At 40.5% G+C, this 14,081-nt stretch overlaps 1 protein-coding gene across 1 annotated transcript in view; it reads left to right on the top strand.

The window, feature by feature from the left end:
* Positions 1–14,081, top strand: part of LOC124620355 (molybdenum cofactor biosynthesis protein 1-like) — a 66,107-nt gene that overhangs the window by 15,165 nt on the left and 36,861 nt on the right. Inside the window, exon 4 of the mRNA XM_047147028.1 lies at positions 4,630–4,854. Within this exon, the coding sequence (XP_047002984.1) occupies positions 4,630–4,854 (225 nt within the window). The remainder of the gene's footprint in view (positions 1–4,629; positions 4,855–14,081) is intronic.

The raw sequence follows: 14,081 nt of genomic DNA, 5'->3' as shown, positions 1-14,081 counted from the left end.
TGATGATACAGCTACAGTAGTTTGGTTCGAGTCGTAAGCTTAGCACTTAAGCTTTACCAGGTAGCCTTTGCTATGCGTCAGGCCCTCCGTCCGTATTTATACTGGTACCCTTCCTTTTTCACGTGCTTCGTCTGGTTTGAATCAATTGCTTATTTTGCTTTGATCTGATAAGTGCCGTTTTCCTTGTTATAGGCGTTTATGTCACTCTAAGCTGAAAATACATTACTGTACTGTGTCATGCATTGTTTGTCGCATTCTGATAGTGCGTGTTTGCGGCCTGTCGTCGCTCGCGGATTGGCTTGCTTTTATGCACGCTACCACCGCCTACAATTAAAAAAAAAAAAAAAAAGAGAGAGAAATCATCTCATTAGCGAAACAATGGCAAGAGACTATTTGTTGTTACTTACACTGCTGCTTTCTTAAATAATGATCAACAAGAACCAAATAATAGACTGCATATGATAGAACATGTTCTGAACGAGAGTTAGGCGAAAATTTATCTCCGTTTGAAAATCTTTGCGGCCGCTTCTTTAGTACATCAAATTCTGCACAGAAATTAGAGTCATCTTAGATTTAAAAATCTAGTCAGTTGCCGTGCTTCAGTTCTGACTGTATCACTATTAGGCATAAGAATAATATGAATATAAACATGACACGATACGTATATTCTTCCACATTTGCTGTTGTCTCACTCTAGTTTCGTAGTTTATTAGGCAGACAGGATTTAAATAAGATAGCAGCAAACACGAAAGAATACGTGGCAACATGTTTATATTCGTATTACTCTTATGATGAAGAGAATACTGCATGTGATTCACATTTCATCAGGTTCCTATAAGCAACCATCTCTTCTCACAGGTAGGAAAAAATTCAGAACGTAGAGTTGGCCATATTGACAAACATCCGAAACAGTCTTGCCAGTCGGATTTTCGTAATACATTGAAGTTCTGCTACATTCGAAGATGAACAATACGGAATTTATATTTACTTCGTTGGATAATGTATGAAAATCGTCTTCCACCTTTTTTTTTTAATTTATTTACTGACGCAGAGGTTTTGGCGCCAGTATTTATCTTTGTGCCTACGAAGCATGCCTGTGTAGCGCTACATATATTCGACGGCAAAAGTTAGTTGTGGCAGCACCTACCGACATTTTTCAGAACTTCCACTTGCTTTGCACTCGATTCTAAGCCGCAGGCGGTTTTTTGGATTACAAAAACCGGAAAAAATGCGGCTTACATTTGAGTAAATATGGTACATCCTCTCCTTTGGATTCAACTTCTTAAGTATTATCTTTCAAGTCAACACCTGCTAATCTGTGAGACCGAAATGATGAGCCATACTACTCTATTTCACTGTGCCTGTTTGTTTCATTTGTATAACATTTTATTCCATCATAGATGCTGCACTTACAGTTTCATATATGCATTGCAGCAGCAGACACAATAAAAGTAGCAATCAGCAGTGCTTAGTTTGTGAATGGGTAAAAAATATGCCGTTGTCCCAGTTCCACATATCCCCAAAATTTGATTCTGTCAAATTCTGTACTCTCTGAAATCAAATGTTTAATCCAAAGATGAAAGTGAACAAGTTTGATGCAGTATTGCTAATATTGTTTATTACTCATCTTGCTGGATGAAGTGCATACTGTGTCCTTTCTGAAAGGTTTGCAGAAGTAATGCACATACCAGTTTTCTAAAAACTTACATTGAGATTGTGCTCTCCTTCCTCTTGTACAAATTAGTAGAGCCCTTCGGATTACTCCACAATATGCCTCTTGGCAAGGTGGTAACGACAGTATTATGAAAAGGATAGATTGGCACTCACTGTATAGTGTAGATGTTGTGTTGCAGGCAGGGGGAAAAAAAAAAAAATACACCACCCATTAAACACGTAAGCTTTTGGTGCAAACCTCCCCCCCCCCCCCCTTCCCACACACACACGCACACACACACACACACACACACACACACACACACACACACACACACACACACACACACACATGCGCGCAAATGCAGATCACACATACATGACCACGGTCTCTGGCTGCTAGGGCCAGACTGGGAGCAACTGCGCATCATGGGAGAAACAACAGTCATATGTGTGTGTGTGTGTGTGTGTGTGTGTGTGTGTGTGTGTGTGTGTGTGTGTGTGTGTGTGTGTGTGTCTTGTCCACTTACGAAGAAGACTTTCTGATCGAAAGCTTACGTGTTTAGTAGTCTTTTTGTTGTGCTTGTCTGTGACCTAACATTTCCTGTGTACAGTGAATAGCAATGTATTTTTTTATAATATGGTCATTATTCCAGCCTAGATTTTCTATTGTTTGTTTCCTTTTAAGACCTTATAGAGACAGTTACTGACAATTTCTTTTTTCTTATTGGAGAAAAGTAAAACCATATGGGGGCAGACGTAGATTGTGAATGAATATGGAATAGAGTATTTTTATTCTCCCTGTATGCAGTGTCAATAACTTCACCTCACACACTTCATTTCTGGCAGCACCTCCTCCTCAACACATGACTGTCCCCCACCACCTCACCATAGTCTTCAAGTTACATCCTATAGCACTTCTGGGTGGACAAATAGATGAGGGATGTAGTTTAAAACAGTATAACTAAACTTAAAAGCCGAACTGCCCTTTTATAGAGACTGCCATCATTATTTAAACATACTAAACAACATCAAAACAGTCAAAAGAAATTGTTTTTCAAAAGAGCAGAAAATTGTAGTGAAATTCATGAAAGGATTGTTTTAAATTGTTATATCTTAAATCTGTCAGCATTTCCCAAGATTTTCTGGCTTAATTAAGACTAGGTCATGCCACCACAGTGGTCAAACAGTGGACTTGCCTTCGAGAGGACCACGGACCCGAGTCCCATCGGGCCACCAAAATTTGGGTTTTCCTTGATTTCCCTAAATGATTTAAGACAAATTCTGGGATGGTTCCTTTGAAAAAGATGACATTCAGCTGAGGAAGCTACACAGTGCTGGTGGAAACACGAGTATTTCAGAGCACACCATCCATTGCACATTGTTAAACATAGGGCTCTGCTGCAGACAACCCCTGTATGTTCCCATGTTGACAACACAGTTGAATTACAATTTCTGTGGCTCAGGAGCATTGAGATTGGGCAGTGATTCAATAGAAATGTGTCATCTGGTTTGAATCATTCGAGTTTCGCATTACACCTGCTTGACGGTTTTGTGCACATACACTGTCAACAGAGTGAATTGGTGCTTGAAATGTGCACTTTGCTACAGACTTAGGCCAGTGGGAGCAATATTATGCTATGGAGGACATTCACCTGGTCTTCTATGGGTCCTGTGGTAGTAACTGAAGGCTCCATAACAGCTTTGTTCTGTGTGAACATTATTGTGCACTGTCCGCACCCTGTCCCTAATGAAGGTGACATGTTTCAACAATATGACTTTCAGTGTCACGAGGCCAGAATCAAATTCACCCCTTCTGAATCTGATGGAATACATCTGCGATGCTATCAGATACCAGTTCTGCACCCAGAAACCACTGATCTGCAATTTATGGGAATTACATGACCTGTGCTTAGACATGCGGTGCTGCATAATGCTGGGAACATACCTCACATAATGCTGGGAACATACCTGAAATTTGTTGAACTTGTCCCACACAAAATCACTGCTGTATTGTGTTCCAACAGTGGACAAACACATTATCAAACAGGAGGTCATAGTGTTTTGTCTCATCAGTTTATATATTCAATGCTTGAATGAAAGGTGTGCTCTTTTCCTTTTTTCTGCCATTGCGTGTATGTGTAAAGCAGGATGTTCTACCATTTGGGCTTGTTTATATGATGGCTGTCAGTATTACCACCTGCACAGATACTAAATGCTCCTTTTGTGAAGACCTTTTATCTTGAGAACACTTTTAACTTTGTTTCACAAATGGCAGCACAGTTTCAAGAAAGCTTCTTAATTTCATGTAATAGTTAAAATAATACCTTCAGCGAAAGATGTGTGCGTTGGAGTGGGGAAAAAGATTGGAGATGTATGTAGTTTAATTTTCATAAATTGTTAAGAAGGTTAACAGCTTGGCATGCTAAGATAAATTCTGACATTCTCTAAAAAGAGAGAAAAAGATTAATTTAACAGAATCAGTGAGGTATACAAATATAACAACAGACTTGTAGAACCATTATTTTGTAGGTTAGATTAGATTAGATTCAGCTTTTGTTCCAAGACCCAAAACATGAGACGATTCTCATGGGTGAGTAACATGCCAGAAAGTATAACATAAAAAATATAAAACATTTGAATACCCTGATCATTTGTCAGGAGATTGTCAAACTAGGTGAATACAATACAAACTGGAACAGCTAATATTTTCAGAATTGATACGCTGTCAGACTGAAACACTGTTATGCACTATTAATAAATTTATCAAACAAAAAGTACATAATCTTGACTGTTATGGCAAAGTGCTCTCAGAACTGAAATCTAACAGACATCCTTATTTAAGCTGGCCTAACAGCCACTGTTAAGATATTCATCTATTGAGTAGGATGAGTTATCTATCAAAAAGTCTTTCAAACTCTGTTTAAACCATGCTTTATCTGATACCAAGTTTTTAATGGTGACTTTCTTCCACAGATAAATTGTGTTGTAATGCGAGGTTTTAATGAAGATGAAGTGTGCAGTTTTGTGGAGTTAACAAAAGAGAAAAATGTTGATGTAAGATTTATCGAGTACATGCCTTTCAGCGGCAACAAATGGAATGATGGGAAGATGGTCTCATTTTGTGAAATGCTCCAAATAATTAGAAAGCAGTGGCCTAATTTTGATCCTCTTCCCAATGGGCCCAATGATACCTCAAAGGTACGTGCAGTATTACGTATGAACATACATTGAAAATAATTTAATGTTTATGACTTACTACCAATCACAAGAATACTTCACATCTGCTGGTGGTATGAGAGATAGACTGGTTTAGTTACATATTTCTCATCCCATTCAGTAAGTCTGTCCTGGCCTGGGTTTCTCTGCAGCTTTTCTGCAACTCTCCCCATTTCCTAAACCTTGACAATCCTTTTCTTTCTTCCCTTTTCCTTCCCCTTATTGTTTCTGCCAGAAGAAGAAGCCACTGGCTCCGAAAGCTTACACATTTCCATAACTTTAAGGGGAGTTAGAAGGGGAAAACATTCTTTTTCACTTTTTCGGGTTTTTATCTGATTATAAAATTTGCCATTTTCCAAATAAAATGATATGTATATTACTTATAAACTTGTGTGAGAAGTATTTCATTTTATTTTCTAAAATATAATCTACACCAGTTGAAAATGTTAAAATTTTTACATGCATTACTTCAAGACCTAATAAAATCGGTAATTTTTTATATACAGGGTAGTCCATTGATCGTGACCAGGCCAAATATCTCACGAAATAAGTGTCAAACGAAAAAACTACAAAGAACGAAATTTGTCTAGCTCGAAGGGGGAAACCAGCTGGTGCAATGGTTGGCCTGCTATAAGGCGCTGCCATAGCTCAAACTGATATCAACTGTGTTTTTTAAAATAGGAACCCCATTTTTTATTACATATTCATGTAATACATAAAGAAATATGAATGTTTTAGTTGGACCACTTTTTTCAGTTTGTGATAGATGGCACTGTAATAGTCACAAACATATGTCTCATAATTTTAGACGAACAGTTGGTAACAGGTAGGTTTTTTAAATTAAAATACAGAACCTAGGTACATTTGAACATTTTATTTCGGTTGTTCCAATGTGATACATGTACCTTTGTGAACTTATCATTTCTGAGAACGCATGCTGTTACGGCGTGATTACCTGTGAATACCACATTAATGCAATAAATGCTCAAAATGATGTCTGTCAACCTCAATGCCTTTGGCAATACGTGTAATGACATTCCTCTCAACAGTGAGTAGTTTGCCTTCCGTAATGTTCGCACATGCATTGATAATGTACTGACGCATGTTGTCAGGCATTGTCGGTGGATCACGATAGCAAATATCCTTCAACTTTCCCCACAGAAAGAAATCCGGGGACGTCAGATCCGGTGAACGTGCGGGCCATGGTATGGTGCTTTGACGACCAATCCACCTGTCATGAAATGTGCTATTCAATACTGCTTCAACCGCACGCAAACTATGTGCCGGACATCCATCATGTTGGAAGTACATCGCCATTCTGTCATGCAGTGAAACATCTTGTAGTAACATTGGTAGAACATTACGCAGGAAATCAGCATACATTGCACCATTTAGATTGCCATGGATAAAATGGGGGCCAATTAAGCTTCCTCCCTTAATGCCACACCATACATTAACCTGCCAAGGTCGCTGCTGTTCCACTTGTCGCTGCCATCGTAGATTTTCCGTTGTCCAATAGTGCATATTATGGCGGTTTAGGTTACCGCTGTTGGTGAATGATGCTTCATCGCTAAATAGAACACATGCAAAAAATCTTTCATCGTCTCGTAATTTCTCTTGTGCCCAGTGGCAGAACTGTACATGACATTCAAAGTCATTGGCATGCAATTCCTGGTGCATTGAAATATGGTACGGGTGCAATCAATGTTGATGTAGCATTCTCAACACCGACGTTTTTGAGATTCCCAATTCTCGCGCAATTTGTCTGCTACTGATGTGTGGATTAGCTGCCCCAGCAGCTGAAACACCTACTAGGGCATCATCATTTGTTGCAGGTCATGGTTGATGTTTCACATGTGACTGGACACTTCCTGTTTCCTTAAATAATGTAACTATCAGCGAATGGTCCCGACACTTCAATGATGTTGTCCAGGATACCGAGCAGCATACATAGCACACGCCCCTTGGGCATTTTGATCACAATAGCCATACATCAACACGATACCGACCTTTTCCGCAATTGGTAAACGGTCCATTTTAACACGGGTAATGTATCACGAAGCAAATACCGTCCGCACTGGCGGAAAGTTATGTGATACTACATACTTATATGTTTGTGACTATTACAGCAGCTGGCCGAAGTGGCCGAGTGGTGTTAGGCGCTACAGTCTGGAAACGCACGACCGCTACGGTCGCAGGTTCGAATCCTGCCTTGGGCATGGATGTGTGTAATGTCCTTAGGTTAGTTAGGTTTAAGTAGTTCTAAGTTCTAGGGGACTGATGACCTCAGAAGTTAAGTCCCATAGTGCTCAGAGCCATTTGAACCATTTTTGACTATTACAGCCTCAACTATCCCAAAGTGAAAAAGTGTTCCAGCTAAAACATTCACATTTCTTTACGTACTACATGAATATGTAATAAAAAATGGGGGTTCCTATTTTTAAAAAATGCAGTTGATATGAGTTTGACCTATGGCAGTGCCATTTAGCAGGCCAACCATAGCGCCATCTGGTTTCTCCCTTCAAGCTAGACGAATTTCGTTCTTTGTAGTTTTTTCATTTCATGCTTATTTCGTGAGATATTTGGCCCGGTCACTATCAATGGACTACCCTGTAGAAAGCTGTGGATTGCTGTGTTATAAAGGTTAAATTATGTGTTTGCATTGGTAGCACTGTCAAAAATAGTATCGTATCTTTTCATAGTATAAACATGCTTTGTATATCGAAGTGCTAACGTTTTTCCGAGGAGAAGTGAGGAATAGACTGGTAAATCTCTCAAAAAGTATGACTCGAAAATGAAGTGTTTTTAAGAAATGTGGGTTTCATGGTAATAAATTTTTGAATAAAGAGAAACATTGTGTTCAGCATGTGGTGTGTGAAGTTGCAGACAATGAAATACTGGCAAACTCATGAGTATCTAGCGAAACACCCATTAGTGCTTCGAAGATTAAAATAAAACATAGTGATAACACAGTTATCTCAAAACAAAACTCATGTAAACGGTAGGTTAGGTTATATTCTGATACATTTACACATCCTAACAGGGGTGTTATGTGAATGTGTGTGCTGTATCTATGTGGAGGGCCAGTTAGTTTACATGAAGACATTGAGGTATCAAATGGACTAGCCAGGAAACTTACCATTAATTCTGCCATTTGTAAATACACTCATTCATTTTGGAATTCTGATAAGTGTAAAGATAATTATTTTGACATAAATGTTAGGTGGTTTTATGGATTGAGAGCTATTGGCCAAGGACACACTGCAGCAGAAACAATGTGTGTCGTGATGTATATGCCACGCCCACTTTGTAAAATGGACAAGTATGCAGGATTTATTGGAGCTGCTGTGAAATCCACTGCATGTGAGTCAATTAAGGGTGCTGCAAATGAAGCTGCTGAAATAAACGATGGTATGATTGTCATATCAGTAGCTTTTGGGGCACTTGGTAGAAGCGTAGCTGCAGTTCTAAGAATTCTGTTGCTACAGTGACCAGTGTTGATACTGGAAAGCTAATAGATTTCCAGATTTTAACCAAACATTCTTATAAGTATAAATCAGGGAATGAAGAAGGGCATATCTGTGACAGAAGTTATGAAGGACAACTAGTCGTACGGAGGCCTGTGCAGCTGTTGAAATTTATAATCGATCTGTAAACTAAAGGGGAGTGTGTTACACTAAGTTCTTAGGTTATGCAGACTCAAATGCATATAACAGTGTAGTAGCCACTCAGCCTTATGGTGAGAAGCTTATCACAGAACTGGAATGTGTTGCTCATGTCCAGAAGAGGATGGATACCAGATTGAGGAAGTTGAAACAAAGTTTGAGAGACAAGAAACTTTCAGGTGGTAAGACCATAAGAAGCAGGCTGACAGACAACATGATTGATGAACTACAACAGTATTATGAGATTGCCATTAGAAATAATACTGAGGATTTGTTGAAAATGAAGCAGGCAGTATGGGCTACCTTCTTCCAGAGACTGTCAGCTGATGATAAACCAGTACACCATCTTTGCCCTCCTAGATCTGGTTCATGGTGCAATTACCGCAATGCCCAGTACTCAAACAGGTCATACAGCCATAAACATTCTATCCCAGCAGCAGTTGTGGATATCATAAAACCTGTTTACAGAGACCTGGCAATCCTGAATTATTGAAGAAGTGTCTGCATTGTCAGACTCAAAATCCCAATGAGTCGTTCAATAATCTTATTGTGTCAGTGTCGTTGTAACTGCCATCTGCGTCATGTCTGCTGTGCAGCGAGCTATGCTAATTGAAGTATTAACTCTATTTTGCTTACTTGTCACTTCCTTTTCCGTGTGTTTTTCTTTTAGGAAGCTTTAATTGTCGGGTGCTAGTAATAGTGTTCCATAGATTTCGTGTTTGTTTTGAATACAGTCAGAGAGAGTCCGTTTAGTCAGCCATAGTGCCAGTAGTGCTAGTGTTTGTTTTCAATACAGTCCAGAGACAGGTAGTGCTATTTTCATTGTTTTCTACAGGAAGTGTCTAGTAACCACAGTTTAGTCAACTATCAGCCGCCTTTAGTGAATTAGCAGTCTAGTTATAAGTTGATTAACTCTCTACAGTAAATTGATTTCTTATGATGGATAGGATGTGTGACTGCTGTGTACGGACACAGGAGGAGCTGGCCACTGTTCGCAAACAGCTGAATGTGTTGAAGCCGCGGTTAGCCATCTTCAGGCTGCTGCCTCAGAGTGTAGCGGCAGTGGGGAGTCTGGTGCGTTGCATGGTACACCCCAGGTGTTACATTACATGCTTCACCCACTGACCCTGCTGTCAAGACATCTTTGCAGCTACCGGGCACGGTTGGGCCACCCTCTTCCCAAGGGGAGTGGCGGGTTCAGCGGCATTCACGGCGCATGAGGCGGAGGGTCAGTGTGGAGGCTGGCCGTGTGGCATCGCCCGTTCTGCCTGTGAGTGGACATGTGGCCACTCCTTCAGCCAGGTCCGAGCAGGCACATGGGGGGAGGGGTATATTAGTTATTGGGAGCTCCAACGTTAGGCGGGTGATGGAGCCCCTTAGGGAAATAGCGGAAAGGTCGGGGAAGAAGGTCAGTGTTCACTCTGTCTGCTTGCCGGGGGTCTCATCCGAGATGTGGAGGAGGCCGTGCTGGCAGTGATAGAGAGCACTGGGTGCACCCGACTGCAAATTGTTGCTCATGTCGGCACCAATGACTCCTGCCGTCTGGGTTCAGAGGTCATCCTCAGTTCGTACAGGCAGCTAGCGGAGTTGGTGTAGGCGGAAAGCCTCGCGGGGTGGAATCTGAGCTAGCTACTTGTTGTATTGTTCCCAGAACCGATAGTGGTCCTCTGGTTTGGAGCCGAGTGGAAGGCTTAAACCAGGGGCTCAGACGATTCTGCGGAGATCTGGGGTGCAAATTTCTCGACCTCCGCTATCGGGTGCAGAAATGTAGGGTCCCCCTGAATAGGTCACGTGTGCACTACATGCAGGAAGCGGCTACAAGGGTAGCGGAGTATGTGTGGAGTGCACATGTGGGTTTTTTAAGTTAGAGAACTCCCTCCCTAGGCCCGACAAGACACCTCCTGAGATGCGGCAAGGTAGGAGTAGACAAAATGCAGCAGGGAATAACAATATTAATGTGCTAATAGTAAACTGCAGGAGCGTCTATAGAAAGGTCCCAGAACTGCTCTCATTAATAAACGGTCACAATGCCCACATAGTACTAGGGACAGAAAGTAGGCTGAAACCAGATGTAAACAGTAATGAAATTCTAAACTCAGATTGGAATGTATACCGCAGAGACAGGCTGGACAGTGAAGGGGGAGGCATGTTTAATGCGATAAGAAGTGCAACAGTATCGAAGGAAATTGATGGAGATCCGAAATGTGAAATAATTTGGGTGAAGGTCACGGTTAAAGCAGGCTCAGACATGGTAATTGGATGTCTCTATAGGCCCCCTGGCTCAGCAGCTGTTGTGGCTGAGCACTTGAAGGATAATTTGGAAAATATTTCGAGTAGATTTGCCCACCATGTTATAGTTCTGGGTGGAGATTTTAATTTGCCGGATATAGACTGGGAGACTCAAACTTTCATAATGGGTGGCAGGGACAAAGAATCCAGTGAAATTTTTTAAGAGCTTTATCTGAAAACTACCTTGAGCAGTTAAACAGAGAACTGACTCGTGGCGATAACATATTAGACCTTCTAGTGACAAACAGACCCGAACTATTTGAAACAATTAACGCAGAACAGGGAATCAGCGATCATAAAGCGGTTACTGCATCGATGATTTCAGCCGTAAATAGAAATATTAAAAAAAGGTACGAAGATTTTTCTGGTTAGCAAAAGTGACAAAAATCAGATATCAGAGTACCTAACACCTCAACACAAAAGTTTTGTTTTAAGTACAGATAGTGTTGAGGATCACTGGACAAAGTTCAAAACCATCGTACAATATGCGTTAGATGAGTATGTGCCAAGCAAGATCGTAAGAGATGGAAAAGAGCCAGCGTGGTACAACAACCGAGTTAGAAAACTGCTGCAGAAGCAAAGGGAACTTCACAGCAAACATAAACGTAGCCAACACCTTGCAGACAAACAAAAATTATGTGAAGTGAAATGTAATGTGAGGAGGGCCATGCGAGAGGCGTTAAATGAATTCGAAAGTAAAGTTCTATGTACTGACTTGGCAGAAAATCCTAAGAAATTTTGCTCTTATGTCAAAGCGGTAGGTGGATCAAAACAAAATGTCCAGACACTCTGTGACCAAAAAGGTACTGAAACAGAGGATGATGGACTGAAGGCCGAAATACTAAATGTCTTTTTCCAAAGCTGTTTCACAGAGGAAGATTGCACTGTAGTTCCTTCTCTAGATTGTCACACAGATGACAAAATGGTAGATACTGAAATAGATGACAGAGGGATAGAGAAACAATTAAAATCACTCAAAAGAGGGAAGGCCGCTGACCTGATGGGATACCAGTTCAATTTTACACAGAGTATGCGAAGGAATTTACCCCCCTTCTTGCAGCAGTGTACCGTAGGTCTCTACAAGAGCGTAGCGTTCCAAAGAATTGGAAAAGGGCACAGGTCATCCCCGTTTTCAAGAAGGGACGTCGAACAGATGTGCAGAACTATAGACCTATATCTCTAATGTCGATCAGTTGTAGAATTTTAGAACATGTATTATGTTCGAGTATTATGATTTTTCTGTAAACTAGAAATCTACTCTGTAGGAATCAGCATGGGTTTTGAAAAAGACGATCGTGTGAAACCCAGCTCGCGCTATTCGTCCACGAGACTCAGAGGGCCATAGACACGGGTTCTCAGGTAGATGCTGTGTTTCTTGACTTCTGCAAGGTGTTTGATACAGTTCCCCGCAATCATTTAATGAACAAAGTAAGAGCATATGGGCTATCAGGCCAATTATGTGATTGGATTGAAGAGTTGCTAGATAACAGGACGCAGCCTGTCATTCTCAATGGAGAGAAGTCTTCCGAAGTAAGAGTGATTTCAGGTGTGCTGCAGGGGAGTGTCGTAGGACCGTTGCTATTCACAATACACATAAATGACCTTGTGAATGACATCAGAAGTTCACTGAGGCTTTTTGCGGATGATGCTGTGGTATATCGAGAGGTTGCCACAATGGAAAATTGCACTGAAATGCAGGATGATCTGCAGCGAATTGATGCATGGTGCAGGGAATGGCAATTGAATCTCAATGTAGACAAGTGTAATGTGCTGCGAATACATAGAAAGAAAGATCCCATATCATTTAGCTACAATATAGCAGGTCAGCAATTGGAAGCAGTTAATTCCATAAATTATCTGGGAGTATGCATTAGGAGTGATTTAAAATGGAATGATCATATAAAGTTGATCATCGGTAAATCAGATGCCAGACTGAGATTCATTGGAAGAATCCTAAGGAAATGCAATCCAAAAACAAAGGAATTAGGTTACAGTACACTTGTTCCCCCACTGTTTGAATACTGCTCAGCAGTGTGGGATCTGTACCAGATAGGGTTGATAGAAGAGATAGAGAAGATCCAACAGAGAGCAGCATGCTTCGTTATAGGATCATTTAGTAATCATGAAAGCATTACGGAGATGTTAGATAAACTCCAGTGGAAGACTCTGCGGTAGAGACACTCAGTAGCTTGGTATGGGCTTTTGTTGAAGTTTCGAGAACATACCTTCACTGAGGAGTCAAGCAATATATTTCTCCCTCCTACGTATATCTCACGAAGAGACCATGAGGATAAAATGAGAGAGATTAGAGCCCGCACAGAGGCATACCGACAATCCTTCTTTCCACGAACAATACGAGACTGGAATAGAAGGGAGAACCAATAGAGGTACTCAAGGTAGCCTACACCATCAGGTGGCTTGAGGAGTATGGATGTAGATGTAGATGTAGACCAAAAAATGTTTTTCTTGTAATGAAGACACTAAAGTGGGGGTCAGTCATGCTGTTATTGCTTTTAATGATGGCAACATTGGTAGCGTGAAAGTGCTACAACATATGGGAATTAATTCTGGAGCAAACTTCATCAGAGAATTTGAAGGGATGGACAAGGTTTGCACTGGTAAAGCAGAGTATGCTGCACAGTTGGCCACTACGGAGTCCAGAAAGAAGAAAACAAAAAAAACTTAAAAAAGATCAAGAGGATGATATACAGTATGGTGCAGGGTGCTTCTGAGTGACTAAAAATAAAATGTTAAGCATATATTGAGTTACAGTCTATTGTAACTTTAAAAACTCTTCCTGAAAATTTACATTTTCTCTTGCATTTTTCCCTAAATCTCCGAAACTACGGCAAGTAGCGAATTCAAATTTTCAGGGAGTAATGACATATGTATCCTGAGTCTTCTGAACTAAAAGAAAAACATAATGTTATGTATAAGTAAAATTATTTAGAATAGCATACAAAAAGGTACACAAAATTTTAACTGTGTAATTAAAAAATTGTATTTCCAAAAGCAGTGGCTGAAATGCAATTATTGTAAGACTCAGAACATATAGTTTAATGTCCTGTAAAAGTTTCTTGTCAATGGCTACAGTTGTTCCTGAAGTACGGGGAAGTTAAGTCACTAAATGTAACATTGTCAGGATAGGGCGTTCAAACTCCCCTTAATGCACATTTTCTCCTTCCTCCACTTGGTGAGCAACACATTTATAGTATTTTCACAACAGCAGTACCTATTTTCTTACAATTTCTTTTT

The sequence above is a fragment of the Schistocerca americana genome, chromosome 6, assembly GCF_021461395.2.
Source record: "Schistocerca americana isolate TAMUIC-IGC-003095 chromosome 6, iqSchAmer2.1, whole genome shotgun sequence".
NCBI lineage: Eukaryota > Metazoa > Arthropoda > Insecta > Orthoptera > Acrididae > Schistocerca > Schistocerca americana.
Note: the sequence above shows the minus strand (reverse complement) of the source record. Positions and strands in the feature narration are given on the sequence as shown.